Raw genomic sequence first — 20,986 nt, 5'->3', positions numbered from 1 at the left:
AATATAACAGAAAACCTGCTGTCTTTGGATATCTACTTTTGTTAAAAATAGCAAAAACTCTATATAATCATAGTCTAAAAACCAGTCTCTATGTCCAACTAAATTTGATATTATATCAAGCCATAGTTGTTTGTCAGTGTGTATATCAAATAAACTTCATGGGTCTAAACACAGAACAAGAATAAAATGTCACAATATATTTTCACAGCTGCCTTCTATATTGAACATATGCTCTTCCATGTAGTTGTCATCATTCTTCAAAATATTGTGCCTCGATTGCCATTCATTTCTTATTTACTGGCTTTTAAATTTACCAACGCCATCGATTTACTTTTGACAACTGTATTTCCAACACTCACATGATTTGAAGTAGAGGATTGTATTTTATGTCATTGTCACCCAATCCAACAAACAAGAGGCAAGGCAAGCAGGCTTTTAATTCTGAGATTTATGTTTACTTTTTCTAAAAATATATACCGAAACAAAACCCCACAGAGGCATTAAAGACGAAAAGACATCCTGTCCTTCCTGTAATATAAAATTACAAGGGGAAGATGCCAGGTTTTTATAAAATCAGCTGCTGCTCCAGAGTATTCTTGGTCTCCTGAGGGATGCTGCAAAACCCTGCAGGTTAAATTAAAAGCGCCTTCTTCAGAACCATATTTATTAAATACGAAAAGACACTACCTCCGACAAACACCCAAGTTACTATACACAATCCATTCTTGCAAATGATCTTTCTCCTCATACTCTGTAACTGAGCAAGGTGAATTTTAATGTAACAAAGGAGAGATGGATGTGTGAAGTGTGAGGCTGAATAAAAATGGCTGAAAAGCAATCCAAGCGAGGCTGGAGGGTAGCCACACCCAGTGCTAATATGGATTATTCCAAAATAAACTGTTATACCAAGGGCCACCGGCACTGTTTCGTTCTTTCCCTCCATTTGTTTCACAGTTACCTATTACTAATAAATAATAGTTACAGGTTACTCCAATGACAGAAAAAGAAACCCAAATATTTCAAAGTGAACCATCCTAATATGTGGCTACGCCATCATATTTTCAGGATTTCGAGAGCTAGTCTGCATCTCCACTCTCCTTTGTGTGACCACAAATAACAACCCTGAAATGGGTGTGTCCCTCTTAAAAGGATGCACTCTAGCCCTCTCAGTTAATGCTTCTGCCAGGAGATTTCAACCTTTGGGCAGAAATAAATGGGATGCATGGAACAATAGGAAAGCACTTTAACTCCGGGGATGAGAAAACATTAAACAAGTACTGAATGATCCACGGATCCCAAAAGAACTCCCGGAGGAGGCGAATGATGCATTATTTAAAATTCCAACATTACGACAAAACAAAGAGGTGGGGGTGGGGTTAAAAAAAAAAGAAAAACAAAAAACAAACAAAAAAAAAACAACCACCAAGCACCATCCATTTTGATTCTTGAAATAACAGGTTTACTACCCCCCAACAGAAAGCTCTGGGTTATAAAGCATGCACAGGTCCCACAGGTGAAATGATGCACAATGGACGAGTCCGGGTCCCGGGCTTCCCGTGCGCCTCAGGCATGCACTACTGAAATAAAGAGAATACCCTGACTTTTCCAGTTGCTCCACACACAGTCCATCTTGGTGGAATCGGCAGTGGCCTGCATCGTGCGGGCTTTGGGGGCTCGCCGTGGCTCTCCTCGGGGGCGCCGAGCGTGCACTCAGGCGTTGGTGCCCGGCTGCAGCGGCTGGGTTCGCGGTGGCCGCGCGGCTGCGGAGAGACTGAGACTGCACCAGGCGGCGCACGGCGAGGGGAGGGAGCGTTGCTGGCGCCGCAGTCTGCGCGGCCGGCAGCGAATCAGCGCGGCGCGGCTCCGGAGCCGCCTGCGCGCACCGGGATGCGGGCGCCGCTCGACGCGATAGCGTTGGCTGGGCGGCCCAAGGGTGCTACCCTGGAGGCGGGTAAAGTGCTTCTGGCCGGGAAGACACTGACGCCGACAGGGGGTAGGAGGTTTGGGAGAAGGGGGAAAAAGGGCGGAGGGTGGGGGTGAGAGGAGAGGGACTTGGACTGTTCCTGGGAGTTCTTGACTCCCAGAATATGCTAGGTGCATATTCTAGAAATTTCTTAGAAACCCAAGAAACCTGCTGGACAAGACCAAGTCAACGACATCATAAATGTCAGGCTTGCAGCATAATGTCCTCTAATTGTCGCCACCGTTTACCATTCATTTCTCCCTTCCCTAACTTAAAAATCTGGCCTCGATGAATTTTAGTTGCCTAGAATCTTCTGAAGAATTGCCAGATTCTCTCCTTCTTTTGGAATATTCCACAGATATCCAAAACCTCTGTTGGCAAGCAACAGCCACTGGAGAGAAATCCTACTGCTCCGTCCCAGAGGGCTTGTGTATTTCTTGGGTTACCCCTCTCTGTGTGTGGGTTGAAGGAATCCGTGTCAGAATGCGGTGCCTGTAGACCCCAGACCAAAGCCCTTGGACTGTGGCACGTGGAGTCATTGGTCAAAGCAGTGACAATACAAGAGTGTCAGTTGTGGGGACGTTCAAACAGAACTCGGAAGCAAAGGACATTCTGTCTCAACAATTTGAGATTGAGCACTGGGGGGCAATGGAGATGGGTGGTGTGTATAATTTGGGAGATAAAGCTTTTGGTTTCAAGAACAGGTAGTCAAGGATGTCGGGAGTCCCCAGTTAAAATGCAAATGTCTAAGGAAGGAAAAGAACAATGGGTGGTGACCTACTATTTAAATCTTACCATAAACTACTTTATCAGAACATACATCAAGACCCTGAGAGAATAGACAGGGGATAAATGTATTTTGATGAATAAAAGGTAGAAATAGGAAAGAGAAAGGACTGGAATGTGGGCATTGTCAGGAAAAGAAGGTACTGTTGGAAGGGGTCCCTGGAGGAGACAAGACACTGCATGAGGACAGAGGGTGCCTTGGGGGCCACAGGAGCACATAGAAGGAAGAGTTCCAAGGGAGCAGGAACAAATTTCCCACTTCATCTTGTGGCAAAGCCTTACCCATTACAGGGTCTCTCTCATAGAGAAGTGAAGACTTCCTGATTCCTCTACAGTTCCCAGGGGTGTTCTTTCCCAGATCCAAACCTATATTTGCATATCCCACGCCAGCAAGGGCCTAAAGACAGTAATCTCAAGGTTATGCTTTTACACACGATTTATCTTTCATTTTAATGAAGCATATACACTTTAAAATATGATGTTTGGGATCATGTATATCCTTTTCAGAATACAAGCTTGTGGAGAAACCAGCTGGGCTTCTCTGCATATCTTTGTAACATATCTGAAATTATTCTTGATGAAGCTTAATGGGGTGTCAGAGCTCCCACAGGGTTGATGGGAAGGAACAATGACCACATTATTACAAAGCACTTTTCACAATGACCTACTCTAAGGATATTCGTGATTTTTTTTTCTATTTGTATTCCCTACCTTTCCTCCCTCCTCTCAATTTTTTTTTCATTGCCAACGTCATTTTTGGGAATTCTGTCAAATACTGAAAAGCCTGGTATATGACGATAGCCTGATCAGCACCGAATTCTCACTGCATGGTATGGGGACAAGAATGAGATGAAAGGAGAGGCCAGGACAAGAGTTGCCTGGTGGGCTCTTGCTGCCCTGGCTGCATTTCAGTTGGAGGGAGATCTTTAGAGCTGTGGCCACTAGGAGGCACTGCCAGTCCAATGATAGCCCCAGTTATCAGCCCAAAGTCCAGAAGGTGCCAGCAGGTACCTTTAGTGGTGAGTATTGTGTCCACCACATTATGGTAAACAGTGTGTACTGCCAGCCTGACAGTCTGTATATAGTGTGTATGGCGAATCTGAGTAGCAAGCCAAGGGCAGCACAGCCCTAATAAGGAACAGGCAGAAGCAAGCTCTCTTTCAATTGGACGACACATTAGGTCAGACTTCCTAGGCCAGGTGTTTTCATTGACGGTAAAGCTGACCTTGGGGCCAGGTGCAGTGGTTCACTCTTGTAATCCTAGCACTGTGGAAGGCTGAGGAGAGTGGATTGCTTGAGCCCAGGAGTTCAAGACCAGCCTGGGCAACATGGTGAAATCCTATTTCTACAAAAAATAAAAATAAAATAAAATTAGCTGGGCATGGTGTCATGTACCTGTATGTAGTCCTAGCTACTCTGGAGGCTGAAGTGGAGGATCACCTGAACCTGGGAAGGCTGAGGCTGCAGTGAACTGTGATCATACCACTGTACTCCAACCTAAGTGACATAGTGAGACCCTGTCTAAAAGCTGACCTTGGAATGTCAGCTTAGCTGAAAGACCACGTTATTTTCATTCACGCTAAATGTGGAGATATTGCATGGCACACAAAAAACCACTACAGCAGTTTGATAGTTGAAGGTTGAAGAAGTAAGACGGCTGTTTCACAGATAGATTCACACTAGTGAAGTAAGAATTGGTGGGCTTTAGATTAATGTATAGATGGTGAGAGAAATATAAATGAACTTATTCAAGGAAAACTAGGAAATCACCTGTATTGTAAAAGTTAGCTACATGGCCTTAGCAAGTAATTTATCATCTTTGGACCTCCTGTAAGACAAATAAATAGAAGCTTTAGGTGTTTGTCATTAAGAAATAATAAAAATGTATTTCCCATCAACATTGTAAATGGGTGTTTTCTCTGCACAACTGCTCACAGTATTAATTGAAAGCTCTTGCCAAGCTCAAACCGATAAAATGGGTAGAAAAGATATGTAAATTTTCCTTAAGTGGTGAAAGAAAACAGAAAGCAAAAATAAAGCTTGCTAAAAGCAGGCAGGAACTGCCACTATCTTTGAACCAGTAGAGAACAGACGGGCTTTATCTGCAGCCAGCTTAGAACTTAGTTAAGGTGCTTGCCAGGAGAGGAAGTGATTTCTTTACTTTTCAGGATGAAATCATGCATTAGCCAGTCTGTTCTCAGGAAAAGCAAAATAGTCAAGTTTTGTAATCTTACCCCAGATCAAGATGAATATTGAAGGCTAGCATTCCCAGAGTGGCTTTGTGTCTGTTTCCTCTAGCACCAGAATTTTACTGATGAGAATCAGTGGCATCTGCATTGATACATTTATTCAACAAATATTTATTGAGTACCTGGGGTATGCTGGACACTGTTCTAGGCATAAAGCAAAGTTCCTACTTTATATGCTGGTGTGTATGTGTGGGAAAATAATAACGAAAAAGGCAAATATATAATATTCATTTGTGGACAAGTGTATGGGAAAAATAAAGCACATAGCAAAGGATAGAGTGGAGGTGAGGTAGAAATTTGCTATTTTATAAGGTGGGTCAGCAAAGGCCCGGAGTAGATATCTAAAGAAGCAAGAGAACACCACTAAAATATATGGGAGAAGAACGTTCACAGATGCACTGCATTTTCATGACAGAATGTAATAACTGGTACACTATATAAGCATCTTCATTTTTTTTCTTGTTCTGAGAAATATAGCAATTGGAATAAAAGGCACAGAACCAAAAATATACTTCATTATGATCAAAGAACACTGAGAACTCTATGCCATATGGAATAAGGAAAATTTAAAAGGCAACCAGTTTGGTACATAACCCATTGTAGCAGAATAATGCATGAATATGGAGATTCAAACAATAGATTAGCACATGTTCTTTGCCAGGTGCTTCTTCATGTGGTATACATTTAGTTGTTACAAGATCCCTATGAGTTAGATAATGTTTACCCTCATTTCTTGATTCATTTATTCGTTTGAGCTACAAATATTTATAGAGCCCATACTAAGGACTTGTCTCTGTAAATACAAAGGGAGCTTTACAATGGGAACTTGGGTCTAGAAGGGGAAGTTTTTATACATTAACAGACACATGCAATCAACTAATAGACCTATGAGCAGGGAAGAGTGGCTAGAAACAGAGTGGTTAGGGAGAAGTTTCAGGAAAGGCTTTAGAGGGTAGGTAAAGTTGAGCTGAGTTATGAACAAGAAATAGCATCACCAGTTTGAGTCATGGGGATTTCCTGACAGATAGAAATGGAATTAATGGGAAACTTAATTACAGAAATGTGCAGGGGCCAGATCATGCCAGGCCTGAGTAGTAATACTGGTAGTAAATGAGGGGGACACTGAAGGGTTTTGAGAAGCAGACTAACATAGGAACTTGAATAATTTATCCAAATTTGCCATTTTCCAGAATTGGCAAGTTCTAGGTTATGACAGCCAATCAGCCCTTAGCAAGACAAATGATAAATCAGTACCCCGACCCCCTTTATAGTGAAAATGTAAGACATCAAAGACAAGGAGAAAATCTTAAAAGCAAGCATAAATAAAAGGCAGATTACCTCAGAGAAACTGTTAGACCAACAGCAGTCTTCAATAGAACCAGATTATAATAGTTTGAGAAAATAACATCTTCAAAGTAGCAAGGAAATGTAATCATCAAATTCTATACCCAGCAAGACTAACAGACCTTTCCAAATATGTAATAAATGAGAGAATTTACTCATTGCAGACCCTGAAAAAAAAATCTACCAAAGGTGACACTTTAGGAAGAAGAAATCTGAACCTTAGAAATGAGTTGTATGAAAAAAATGCTGGGCATAAAAATTGTTAATGGTTAGTTTGAGGATTTATAAAAGAAAGGTAAAACTAAAACAGGAGACAAAAACAGAACATAAGGTGGAAGGGAGTGAGAAGAATAAGAGCATTCTACAGTCCTTGCATTGTTTATGAGGAAAACAGAAATACCAGCTGTAGACTTTGGCAACTCAGATTTGTGTATTAAGCATTTGTCACCTAGAAAAAAAAATAATGAGAACATACAACTTCTAAATAAATAAATTGCATAAACTAGAGAATAAATTCATTCAAACAATAGAAGTTAGGACAGGGAAAAAGAAGAAGAAGAAAAAAGAACTGGTAAATGGAAAGCACAAAAATGAAGTGCCATAAGTCCTCACTTAACATCATTGACAGGTTCTTGGAAACTGCAGCTTTAAGCAAAAAGACATAACAGAACCAATAGTATTTTCTCATCAAACATGAACCTACTCTGCATGAAATGACATCATTCAAGAATTTGTTATACATCTTTTCACTTAAAATTATAGTCTCCAAGAACTTATGACATTGAGGACTTACATTATTGGAAATACATCTAAATATATCTAACTTGTGCCAGCTGAAAAGGTGGAAACTAGCAGACTGGAGGAAAGAAATCTAGCCAGAGGATGCCCACAAAAGAAAATCTGAATACATAGTTGAAATAGGAAAGTTTAAAGTAGAAATGGAAAATGCTATACCAGGTGATGTGGTTTGAATGTCTGTCCCCTCCAAATCTCATGTTGAAATATGATTCCCAGTGTTGGAGGTGGGGCCTGGTGGAAGGTGATTGGATCATGGAGGTGGATCCCTCATGAATTGCTTAGCACCATCCTTTTGATGATAAGTGAGTTTTCACTCAGTTCATATGAGGTGTGGTTGTTCAAAAGTCTGGGACCACCCTTCTTGCCCTCTGCTCCCTTGCTCCACTCTTGCCATGTGATGTGCTGCTCCCACTTCACCTTCAGCCATGATTGTAAGCTTCCTGAGGCTCTCACCAGACACTGAGCAGATGTTGGTGTCATTTTTGTACAGCCTGCAGAACCGTGAGCCAATTAAACCTTTTTTCTTTATAAATTACTCAGTCTCAGGTATTCCTTTATAGTAAAAAAAAGAACAGTCTAACACACTAGATTAATACAGTTTTATATAGTGACCTTGCTAAATTTACTTATTAATTCTGTTTGATGATTCTTTAAAATTTTGTATGCACATACAGGCATACCTTAGAGATATTATGGTTTCTGTTTGAGACAAATGCAATGAAGTAAATATTGCAATAAAGTGAGTCACATGATTTTTTGGGTTTCCAAGTGCACATAAAAGTTATGTTTACACTGTACTGTAGTCTATTAATTGTGCAATAGCATTGTGATTACAAAAATTTACATGCTTTAATTTAAAAATATTTTATTGATAAAACTGATAATGATCTTCTGAGCCTTCAGTAATTCATAATAATCTTTTTGCTGGTGGAGGGGCTTGCCTCGATGTTGATGGCTGCTGACTGATCAGAGTCATGGTTATTGAAGGTTGGAGTGACTGTGGCAGTTTTTGAAAGTAAGATAACAGTGAAGTATGCCACACTAATTGGCTCTTCCTTTCATTAAAGATCTTTCTGTAGCACACAATGTTCTTTGAGAGAACTTTACCCACAGTAGAAGTTCTTTCAAAATTGGAGTCAATCCTCTCAAACTCTGCCACTGCTCTATCAACTAAGTTTATGTAATATTCTAAATCTTTTGTTGTCATTTCAACAGTGTTCACAACATCTTCACCAGGAGTCAATTTCATCTCAAGGAAACATTTTCTTTGGTCATCCGTAAGAAGCAAGTTTTCATCCATTCAAGTTGAATCCTGATATTGCACCAATGCAGTCGTATCTTTGGGCTCTACTTCTGTTTCTTTTGTTATTTTCACCACATCTGCAGTTACTTCCTCCACTGAAGTCTTGGACTCCTCAAAATCATCCATAAAGATTGGAATCAACATTTTCCAAACTCTTGTTACGGAGGATGACCTCCTTTCATGAATCATGAATGTTCTTAATGACATCTAAAATGGTGAATCCTTTCCAGAAGCATTCAGTATGGCAGCTATAGCCTTACAAAATGTATTGTTATTATTATTCCCCCAAGACAAGTTTCGCTCTTGTTGCCCAGGCTGGAGTGCAATGGCACAATGGCACAGTCTTGGCTCACTGTAACCTCCACCTCCCGGGTTCAAGTAATTCCCCTGCCACAGCCTCCTGAGTAGCTGGGGTTACAAAACCCTGCCACCACACCCAGGCAGTTTTGGTATTTTTAGTAGAGACCGGGTTTCACCATGTTGGCCAGGCTGGCTTCAAACTCCTGATCTCAGGTGATCCACCCACCTCAGCCTTCGAAAACGCTGGGATTACAGGCATGAGCCACTGAGCCCAGCCACAAAATGTAATTTTAAATATAAGACTTGAAGGTCAAAATTACTGTTTGATCCATGGGCTACAGAGTGGATGTTGTGTTAGCAGGCAAGAAAACATTCATTTCCTTGCACATTTCTATTAGAGCTCTTAGGGTGACCAGGTGCATGGTCAATGAGCAGTAATATTTTGAAAGGAATATATATTTTCCTGAACAGTAGCTCTTAACACTTGGCTTAAAATATTCAGTAAACTATGCTGTAAACAAATGTGCTGTTATCCAGGCTTTGTTATTAAATTTATAGAGCTGTAAGCAGAGTAGATTTAGCATAATTCTTAAGGGCCCTAGGATTTTCTGAAAAATAAAGGAGCATTGTCTTCCACTAAAAGTCACCATCTGCAGTGTGGTCACCTTCATTAACGATCTTTTGAATAACTTGCTGCAGCTTCTCCATTAGCACTTGCTGTTTCACCTGGCATTTCTTATGTCATGGAGATAGCTTCTTTCCTTAAATCTCATGAACCAACCTCTGCTAGCTTCCAACTTTTCTCCCGCAGCTTCCTCACCTCTCCTAGCCTTCGTAAAATTAAAGAGTGAGGGCCTTGGTCTGGATTGGGCTTTGGCTTAAGGGAATGTTAGAGCAGGTTTGGTCTTCTAACCAGACCACTAAAACTTTCTCCATATCAGGAATGAGGCTGTTTTGCTTTCTTATCAATCATGTGTTCACTGAAATAGCACTTTTAATTTTCTTCAGGAATTCTTCTTTTGCATTTGCAACTTGGATCACTGTTTGGCCTTGCTTTTGGCCTATCTTGGTGTTCAACACGCTTTGTTTACTAAGATTAATCATTGCTAGCTTTTGATTTAAAGTGAGAGATGTATGACTCTTCCTTTCACTTGAACACTTCGAAGCCACTTTAAGGTTATTAATTGGCCTGACTGAAATATTGTTGTGTCTCAGGGAATAGGGAGTCCTGGGCAGAGGGAGAGAGACTGGAGAATGGCCAGTCAGCTGAGCAGTCAGAACACACATAACATTTATTAAGTTAGCCATCTTCTATAGGTGCAGTTTGTGGCACCCCAAAATAATGACAACAGTAACATCAAGATCACTGATCACAGATCACCACATAACAGTTGTCATAACTAGAAAAATATTTAAAATAGTGTGAGAATCACCAAAATGTTACAGAGACATGAAGTAAGCAGATGCTATTGAAAAGACAGTGCTGGAGAGAGATCCAAGATGGCTGATCACTAGCAGCTCGGGATTGTAGCTCCCACTGAAAGCGCAGAGAACGAGAGGACGCCACACTTTCAGACCAATTTTTGTTGCTCATGCACCAGGAGATTCCCAGTGGAGGAGCCCCACGTGTGTCTCCAGCGCGACTCTTGAGGCTGGTGAGGCAGTTTTGCCGCTGCCTTGGAGCGATGGTTCTTGGTGCAGAGTCAGAAAAGCACCATCAATCTTAAAGCCGCTGTTTTGACTGGCACAGTGGGTTGCTTAGATTCTAGCACCGGGAATCAACAAGTTGGACGTCCATTCAGAAACCCAACTATAAAGACGGTAATTATAAAGACCACAGATGGATAAATCTATAAAGAAAGGAAGAAAACAGCCTAAAAATGCTGAGAATACCCAAACTCAGAACGCCTCTCCCTCCACAGGGGATCACAGTTCCTCATCAGCAACAGAACAAGGCCTGATGGAGAAAGACTGTGTTCCATTAGCAGAAGCAGACTTTAAAAAGTGGATGATAAGAAACTTCTGGGAATTAAAAGAACTTGTTCTAACCCAATGCAAAGAAACTAAGAACTTTGAAAAAAGGTTTGAAGAAATGTTAAAAATAACACATAATTTAGAGAGGAATATAAGTGAATTAATGGAGCTGAAAAATACAACACGAGAACTTCGCGAACTATGCACAAGTTTTAACAGCCGAATTGATCAAGCAGAAGAAAAGATATTAGAGGTCGAAGACCAACTTCATGAAATAAATCAAAAAGACAAGATTAGAGAAAAAAGGATAAAAAAGAACGAGCAAAGTCTCCAAGAAATATGGGACTATGTGAAAAGACCTAATCTACGTTTGATAGGTGTACCTGAATGTGACGAAGAGAATCAATCCAAGCTGGAAAATACGCTTCAGGATATTATTCAGGAAAACTTTCCCAACCTAGCAAGGCAGGACAATATTCAACTCCAGGAAATACAGAGAACACCACAAAGATATTCCTCAAGAAGACCAACCTCAAGGCACATAATCGCCAGATTCACCAGGGTTGAAATGAAAGAGAAATTACTGAGGGCAGCCAGAGAGAAAGGTCAGGTTACCCATAAAGGGAAGCCCATCAGACTCACAGCAGATCTCTCAGCAGAAACCCTACAAGACAGAAGAGAGTGGGGGCCAATATTCAACATCCTTAAAGAAAAGAACTTTCAACCCAGAATTTTACATCCAGCCAAACTAAGCTTCATAAGCGAAGGAAAAATAAAATCTTTTGTGAACAAGCAAGCACTCAGAGATTTCATCACCACCAGGCCTGCTTTACAAGAGCTTCTGAAAGAACCACTACAAATAGAAGGAACAACCAGTATCAGCCTTTCTAAAAAATGCCAAAAAATAAAGAACATCAACATAATCAAGAAATTGCATCAATTAACTGGCAAAACAGCCAGCCAACATTAAATGACAGCATCAAACTCATATATATTGATATTAATTCTAAATTTAAATCGACTAAATCCCCCAATCCAAAGACACAGACAGGCAAAAAAAGCCAAGACCCATTGGTATGCTACATCCAGATCCATCTTACATGCAAGGATACGCAAAGACTCAAAACAAAGGGATGGAGAAAAATTTACCAACCGAATGGAGAGCAAAAATAAATAAATAGAAAGTAGGAGTTGCAATTTTTGCTGATAAAATAGACTTCAAAGCAACAAAGATCAAAAGAAGCAAAGAAGGATATTACATAAAAGGATCAATGTAACAAGAAGAGCTAAAGATCCCAAATATATATGCACCCAATACAAAAATACCCAGATATATAAGACTTATAAAGAGACTTGGACTCCCACACAATAATAGTGGGAGACTTACAGATCAATGAGACAGAAAGTTAACATTGATATTCAGGACTTGAACTCAGATCCGGAACAAGTAGACTTAATTAACATTCATAGAACTCTCCACTTTAAATACACAAAACATACACTCTTATCAGTACTACATCACACGTATTTACAGGTTTAAATGAAATATTGGTTGGCTGCTTGTTAATTATTTTCTTCCTGTCTCTATTATTATACATAATTACAGGCATACCCATTTTTAGACTGCATTTTAGCCCGGGCAATAAAGCAACACCCCTGTTCTCTCTCCCTCTTCCTCTTTCTTCCTTTCCTTTATTCTTTTTTTTTCTTTTTCTTTTTTTTTTAATTTTTTTTTTTTTTTTTCTCTCAAAAAAAAAAAAAAAAAAAAAAAGAGAGAGCTTCTGCACAGCAAAAGAAACTAAAAAAAAAAAAAAAAAGAAAAGACAGTGCTAATAGACTTGCTCAATGCAGGGTTGCCACAAACCTTCAATTTGTTTAAAAAAAAAAAAAAAGCAATATCTACAAAGTACAATAAAATGAGGTATGCTTGCAATCACATTTTCTGTAAATAAAAATGGGTTTATTTCTTCCCTTCCAATCTTTGTACTTCTGTCTCTTTACCTTGTCTTACTGCACTGGCTATGACCTCCAGTATGATGATGAGTAGAAGTGGTGACAGATTATTCTTTGTCTTACTCCTGAAGTAAGGGAAAACTGTGCTCAAAATTTTTACTACCAAGAATGATGTTGGCTGTGAGATTTTAGCTTTCCTTTATCAGATTAATAAAGTGTCCTTTGTTTATCAGTTTTCTGAGAGTTTTTGTTATGAAAAGATATTGAATTCTATCAAATACTTTTCTAAAACGATTGAGATGACCATCTGGATTTTTTCTTTATTTTCTTAATATAAAGATTACATGCATCAAATTTTGAATATTAAACCTTGCATTCCTAGAATAAGCCCCACATGGCTCCTAAGTGAATCTTTTAATAGATTCAACATGCTAATATTTTGTGTAGAATTTTTGTACCCACACTGAAGAAATATTATCCTCCAATTTTCTTTTCTTGTAATATGCTTGTACATCTTGTGATAGCTTAGATTTTTGCATTAGGTTTATACTGGTCTCACAAAACAAGTTAGAAAATGTTACTCCCTCCTGTATTTTCTGAAAGGGTTTATGTAAGATGGTATTATTTCATATTGGAATATTTAGAAGAATTCACCACTGAGTCCATCTGGCCTGGGACTTTTCTTTGTAAAACAGTTTGTAATTATAGATTTCTTTAATAGATATTAGGATTATTCTAATTCTATTTTTTAATTTCTGCTTACATCAATTTTGGTTAGTTTTTATTTGCAAATGAATTTGTCCATTTTAAATATGTTGTCAGTTTATTGGCATAAATTTTTTATAACATCATCTGATGTTTTTTAACAAAATGAAGGAGACATAGCCATGTCCCTTCTTTCATTTCTGATATTGTTAAATTTTATCTCTTTATTTCTTGATCATTTTGAAGATTTTTCAATATTATGAATTCATTTTAAAGAATACAATTTTTACTTTTTTCTTTTTATCTATTGTATATCTACTTTCTATTTCATTCTGTTTTGTTTCTTTGTTTTTATTTTCCTTTATTTCTTTTCTTTTGCTTTAATTCACTATTGTTTTACTAACTCCTTCAAATGGAAGCTTAGATTATTTTCAATTTCCTTTCTTTCCTTTCCTTTCTTTTCTTTCTTTGCTTCATTTTGAGACAGGGTCTTGCTCTGTCGTCCACACTGAAGTGCAATGGTTCAGTCATGGCTCACAGTAGCCTTGACCTGGGCTCAGGTGATCCTCCAACCTCAGCCTCCAAAAGCAGCTAGGGACTACAGGCATGTGCCACCACACCTGGCTAATTTATTTATTTATTTATTTTTGGTATTTTTTTGTAGAGATGGGGTTTTGTCGTGTTGCCTAGGCTGGTGTTGAACTCCTGGGTCTGGGAGAGTCACCTACCTGGCCTCCCAAGTATTAGGATTACAGGTGTGAGCCACCATGCCTGTCCTGTTCTTCCTTTCTTGCCTTCTTTGAAATTAATCAAGTATATTTTTATAAATAATTTCCTCCAATAGCCTATAATTTTATCTTTTTGAACATTTTATTTTATTTATTTACAGAGTTTCACTCTGTCACCCAGGCTGGAGTGCAGTGCTGTGATCTTGGCTCACTGCAAACTCCACCTCCGGGTTTAGGCAATTCTCCTGCCTTAGCCTCCAGAGTAGCTGGGATTATAGGTGTGCACTATGATGCTTGGCTAATTTTTTGTATTTTTAGTAGAGATAGAGTTTTATCATGTTAGTCAGGCTGGTCTTGAACTCCTGACCTCAGGTGATCTGCCTGCTTCAGACTGCCAAAGTGCTGGGATTACAGGCCTGGGCCGCCAAGCCTGGCCTATTTTTGAACATTTTAGTGATTATTCTAGAAATTACAATGTTCATCCTTAATATATTGGAGACAATCTTAAATTAGGAAGTTTACAAATTCCTGTACAAGATTCTTACAACACCAAACTCCCTTACTCTCTGTCCCCTTTTGTGCTAGGGCTTTTATATATTATTGGTACTATAAACACCAAATGATATAATAGTTTTTGTTGTACAAAAATCAATAATCTTTCACATTTACTCACGTATTAATCCTTTCCAGTGTTCTTCATGTCCTCCTGTCATACCATTCATATCATTCCTTCCATCTGAGATCCTCTTCTTTCAGTCCAAATAATTTTCTTTACTATTTCTTTTATCTCAGATCATGGCAACTATTTATATCAACTTTTGTTTGAGAATAACTTTATCTTATTTTCATTTTTAAATGATAGTTTTATTGGACAAAGAGTTTTAATTTGGCAGTTTTTTCTTTCAGCAATTTAAATATTCATACCATCAACATCTAGACTTCACAATTTCAGTTGAACGGTCAGTAATTAATCTTCTTATTGCTTCCTAGAAAGCAACCTTTATGGCTGTTTTTAAGATTTTCTCCTTTACTTGGGTTTGACATAGCTTGATTATGATAGTTTTATTATTCCTTCAGGGTTTACTGAGCTTCTTAAATCTGTGGATTGATGCCTTTTATCAATTTTTAATAATGTCTCATATATATTTCTTCAAATATTCCTTCTGATTCATTTTCTTTCTCTTCTATTAAAGCAATTTTTCATACGTTAGACCTTCTGAAAATGTTTCACAAGATTTTTATACTCTACTCTTTTCTTTTTATATTTGTATTCTCTTTATCTACCACTGTGGATATTTGATATTGAGCTTTGATATTATTTGATATTAGTTTACTAATTCTGTTTTCTGTGTTCAAAGTCTTATTAAACATAGTCAATTAAGTCTTAATTTCAGAAATTTTACCTTCCAGTTCTAGTAATTTTGCTTTTTAAAATAGTTTCCATGTCTCCTTCTTTATCAGTTTTCTTTCATATAACAGTTATTTTGAAGTCTTTAACTGCTATATCCAATATCTGGACAATCTATGTGTCTGCTTCTATCATCTCCTTTTTTGCTTGATTATTAGTCTCATATTTTTGTCTCTTCTATGTCTAATAATATAGTATGATGGACATTGTATATAAAATAATCACAAAGACTGACAGTTGATCCTATTTTCCTTCAGAAAATTTCTTCCTTCCACTAGTAAGTAGCAACTGAGGGATTGATAAATTTCCATCAGAAATTAAGCTGAGTTCTGATTGGTTGCAGTTTTAGTTAGGCTAGGCCCACCTCTGGTTTCAATGACCTCATAGATGACATTTGAAATGTGATTGTTTTAGGCCAATAAGCCTCTGGCCAGTGTAAGAAAAACGAGAGAACACAAAGCCAGGGATGGTAGATCATTCCTGTAATCCGAGAATTTTGGGAGACAACTCTATATTCACAAATTTGATAAACTTGATAAATAACTCTACACCCACAAATTTGATAACCTAGATAACAACTCTGTAACAACAAATTTGATAACCTAGATAAATGGATCAATTCCTTGAAAGACACAGTCTGACAAAATTCACACAAGAATAAATACACAATCTGAATAGACCTATCTCTATTACAGAAATTGAGTCAATAATAAGTTTCCAAAACAGGAGGCACCAGACCCAGATAGGTTTACTGGTGAATTCTACCAAATACTTAAGGAAGAAATTATGCCAGTTCTCTACATTTTATTTCCAAAGATAGAGCAGATGGAATACTTCCTAACTCATTCTAAGAAGCCAAAATTAACCTAATATTAAAATCAAATCAAAACATTATAAGAAAAGAAAACAGGCCATCATTTCTCATCAACATGATGCAAAATTATAACAAAATAAGAAATCAAAACCAGCAAATAAAAAGAATTATATGCCACAACCAAGTGTGAAATGCTGCTTTGGCCCAGGTGTGAAAGGCTGCTTCAAAATTTGAATATCAATCTATGTAATCCATGATGTTGATAGGCTAAAAAATAAAAATGACATGATCATATAATATAGAAAAAGTATTTGACAAAATCTAACACCTACTCATGATAAAAAGAAAATCTCAGTATCCTAGGAATAGAAGGGAACTTCCTCAAATTGATAATGAATATCTACAAAAAATCTACAGCTAACATCATACAGAATGGTGAGAAACTAGAAGCTTTTCCACCAAGATCAGGAAAAAGGCAAGAATGTCCTCTTTCATTTCCCAATTGCAATGGAAATCTTAGGTAATGCTACAAGAGAAGAAAATAAAATAAAGGTATTCAGACTGGGAAGGAAGAAATAAGCTGTCTTTGTCTAAAGATGACATGATTGCCAATACAGAAAATACTAAAGAATTGACCAAAAAATCTCCTGGAACTAATAAGCAATTATAATAATGTAGCAGGATACAAGGTTATTAATCAAAAGTCAATTGCTTTCCTATATACCAGCAATGAAAAAATGACATTTGAAATTTAAAACAGAATACCATTTACGTTAGCACCAAAACATAAAATATTCAAGTATAAATTGAAAAAAAGATATTTAAATCTATATAAGAAAAACCACAGATTCTCATGAAAGGAATCAAAGAAGAATTAAATAGAGAGCTATCCCATGTTCACGGACATGAAGACAATATTGTCAAGACATGAATTCTTCCCAATTTGATCTATTGATTTAAGGTAGTCTCAGTCCAAATCCCAAGATGTTATTGCATGAATATCAACAAACTAATTCTAGAGTATATGTGGAAAAGCCAAAGACTCAGGATAGCCAAAACAATACTGAAGAAGTACAAAATTGAAAGATGACACTACTTGACTTCAAGATAGTATGGTATTGGTGAAATAACAGACAAATAGACCGATGGAACAGAACAAGTAATTCAGAAATAAACACAGACATTTAGTAACCATAAAATTGAGCAAAATTGTCAAAACTAATCAGTTCACAACCCTGGTAATCAACCAAACACAAATAACAATTTGAGAAACATTTATTCATAAAAACTATTAATATTTGGGTAAGAACAGCGTGATTCTCTTGTGTACTTGACTGGGGTTTCTCCCATCCCTACTTCCAGCTGAATTTTTTTGCACTTCTATTACCAGAGTTAGACTCATTGTGAAAACAAGCAACTTCACTCTTCCAAAGAGAAGATTTGATTAAGACTGAGGGTAAAAAGTCAACATTCAGTGGTGTTGTCAGTGAAAAGAGCAAACTTGTTAGAAAATAAATGGAAAAGCACAGTTTCTGGAAGCCTAAAGGTGTGGTCCTGCTTGGAGTAAGACAAGTGGATTAGCTAGAAATTTAAGAGATTCTGTAAATTAGAGAAGTGTGCTTTCCACATATCTTTTGGTGACTAGGAGACTGTGAGCACATGCAAGGATGATCCAAGTTCTCCAAACATCTCTTGTCAACTGGGAGGCTATGAATGAGCAGTCACAGGGAAGACCCAAGAAGGTCCAAGATACCCCATAGCCAAAGCTATCTGAGAGTCTGTGCACATGCAAGGCTGTGATAACTCAATGAAATTTAAAAGTGGGAAACACTTGAAAGCTTCCTGAACTTTTAATGCAAGCCTCAGACAGATCCATTAGTTGAAGGCTGAAACTTTATGAACTCGAGACATTTGAGCACTACCATCATTAGCTGTCTGCCGAACTATGCAGACAAAAGGGGGATGCTTAGGAAGACAGGATACACAATAAAAACAAAACTGAGCACAGGTATCAGCAGCTATATGCCATTAAAGAGATAGATCAATCAGATTAAGTTAGAAAATTTACTAAAAACAAACAAAAAATCAAAACAATAGCAATAACTCTCAGTTAAAATGTCAGAATCTAAAGTTGTCACATTATATTAACCAAATGTTCAGTTTTCAACAAAAAATTACTAGACATAAAAAACCAAAAGAATGATCCATATATTCAAGAAAAAAAAGTCAATAAAAACTTACTCTGACCAGGTCTAGATATTGATTTAGCAGACAAAAACTTCAAAGCAGCTACTATGAATATGTTCAAAGAATAAGAAGAAACTACATTTAAAGACTTTGTGAAAAATAGGATGATAATGATTCAACAAATAGGAAACACTGATGAAGACATAGAAACTGGAAAAAGGAACTAACAGGAAATTCTGGAGATAAAAGTACAATAACTCTCTAAGTTTTAAAGATGGCCAACTAGAAGCAACTAGTATGTGTTGGTCTTATGGAGAGCAGTAGAAAGGGCAAATAAATACAGCAACTCCAACTGAAACATCCAGGTACACATATTCAGATTCATCAAGAAAACAACTCAATCCACAAAGAATGGAGAAAGGCAAGGCAGGATGATCACTCACCCAGGAGCAACATGGAGCCAGGGGAGCCTCCCCAACTTAAGGAATTGGTGAATGAGTGAGCAATCCCAGGGACCCACACTTCTCCCATGGCTCTTTACAACCCTTGGGTCAAGAGATCACCTAATTGAACTCACTCCACCAGGACCTGCAGTATGACATGCAGAGCTATGTGGAGTCTTGGCAGAGTGCCACTCAGACACACATGAAGCCCTGGGAGCTTTAGACACCTGGGCTTCCTGGCAAAAGCAGCTGCAACTCTGACAAGTGGGCAGCTAGACAGATCCCCAGACATACCCCTAGGAAAGAAGCTGAATTCAGGGAGCTGAGCAGTGACAGTCTGCAGACCCTGTTTCTGTGGCACCTCGCAGGATATGACTAACTGGTTTGGAACTCCAACCAGCTACTGATAGTGGCATTATACCTCCCTGAGATAGAGCTCCTGGGGTGCGGGGTGGGGGGGGCAGGCTGCCATCTTTGGTGTTTCATGGCCTTGGCTGTTGTTGCCTTCAGTACAGCCACCCTACAGAAAGTGGCCAGACTGCTTTTCTTTACGTGAGTCCCTGGCCTTGCTTCCCCTCACTGGGCGGGACATCCTGACTGAGATCACCACCCACCCTTGCCAGTGTTTTCTAGCTGGCAGTGGTTCCAACCCTCCCTGACAGGAGGAACAGGCCACCATCTTAGCTGTTTTACAACCTTAGCTCTTCTGCCATTGGGTTCTAGAAAGTCCAAGGCAACTAGGGACTGGGGCAGTTCCCCAGCACAGCACAGGAACTCTATGAAGCAGCAGCTAAACTGTCTTTCCACATAGGTCCTGGACCCTGTTTCTCTTCACTGGGCAGAATCTCCTGGCCAAGATCTACAATTACCCGTGCCAGTGTGTTCAAGCTGGCAACAGATCCATACCTCCCTGGGATGGAGCTCTCAGAGGGAGGGACAGGTTGCCATCTTTGCCGTTTTAGAGCCTTCACTGTTGATATCTTCAGGTGCTGGAAAATCTGAGGTGACTAGGACCTGGAGCAGACCTCCAGCATACTGCATCAGCCCTATGGAAAAGTGGCCAGACTGCTTGTTACTTAAGTACCTGTTCCCATATCTCTTCATTGGGCAGGTTCTCCCAGCCCAGGTCTCCAGGCTTCCTCCACTGGAGCTATTGAGCCAGTAGCAGCTCAGAAGCTCTCTGGGACAGAGCTCCCAGTGGGAGGGGTGGGTTGTCATCTTTGCTCTCTTGCAGCTGTCACCCTGGTTGTCTCCAGGCCCTGGAAAGTCTGTGGGGACCAGGCACTGGTCTGAACCCCCAGCACAGAGCACCCACCTAATGGAAAAGTGTCCATACTGTTCTCTACATAGATCCTGGTTTTCACTTCTCTCCATTGGGCAGAGTTGCCAGACCCAGGACTCCAGGACAACCACTCTGCCCCTGCCTGCCTGACTGCTTCAATCAGAGATAGCCCAGCAGTTAAGAGAACACCTAAATGCAGAGATGAGAAAGAACCAACATAAGAAATCTGACAATTCAGATGGCCAGAGTGTCTTATATCCTCCAAATGATTGCACTAGTTCTCCAACAAGGATTCTTATCCAGGGTGAGTTGGCTGGAATAACAGAAATAAAATTCAGAATATTGATAAGAACAAAGATTATTGAGGTTAAGGAGAATGGCAAAACCCAATCCAAGAAAACTAAGAATCAAAATAAAATGATTCAGAAGCTGACAGATTAAATAGACAGTATAAAAGAACTGAACTGATCTGATAGAGCTGAAAAAACTGCAAGATTTTCACAATGCAATCAGAAGTATTAACAGCAAGATAGATCAAACTGAGGAATGAATCTCAGAACTTGAAGACTGGCTCTCTGAAATAAGATAGTCAGATACAGATAAAGAAAAAATAATGAAAAGGAACAAACAAAACCTCTGAGAAATATGGAATTATATAAAGAGGCCAAGACTATAAATTACTGGCATGCCTAAAAGGGACTGGGAGAAAGCAAACAACTTGGAAACATATTTCAGGATATCTGTGAAAA

General features: G+C 38.7%; 1 protein-coding gene across 7 annotated transcripts in view; it reads right to left on the bottom strand.

The window, feature by feature from the left end:
• RTN1 (reticulon 1) overlaps positions 1 to 20,986 on the bottom strand; it is a 468,840-nt gene that overhangs the window by 34,687 nt on the left and 413,167 nt on the right. Inside the window, exon 1 of one of the 7 annotated variants that reach the window (XM_032246121.1) lies at positions 1,596 to 1,959. The exons of the other annotated variants lie outside the window; for them this stretch is intronic. Coding sequence (XP_032102012.1) covers positions 1,596 to 1,656 — 61 coding nt within the window. The 5' untranslated portion in view covers positions 1,657 to 1,959. Of the gene's footprint in view, positions 1 to 1,595; positions 1,960 to 20,986 lie in introns of those variants that run through there. 7 annotated transcript variants of the gene reach the window in all.

The sequence above is a fragment of the Sapajus apella genome, unplaced genomic scaffold (assembly GCF_009761245.1).
Source record: "Sapajus apella isolate SASKATOON/1434 unplaced genomic scaffold, GSC_monkey_1.0 scaffold59, whole genome shotgun sequence".
Lineage (NCBI taxonomy): Eukaryota > Metazoa > Chordata > Mammalia > Primates > Cebidae > Sapajus > Sapajus apella.
This window is presented reverse-complemented; position numbering and strand designations above follow the sequence as displayed.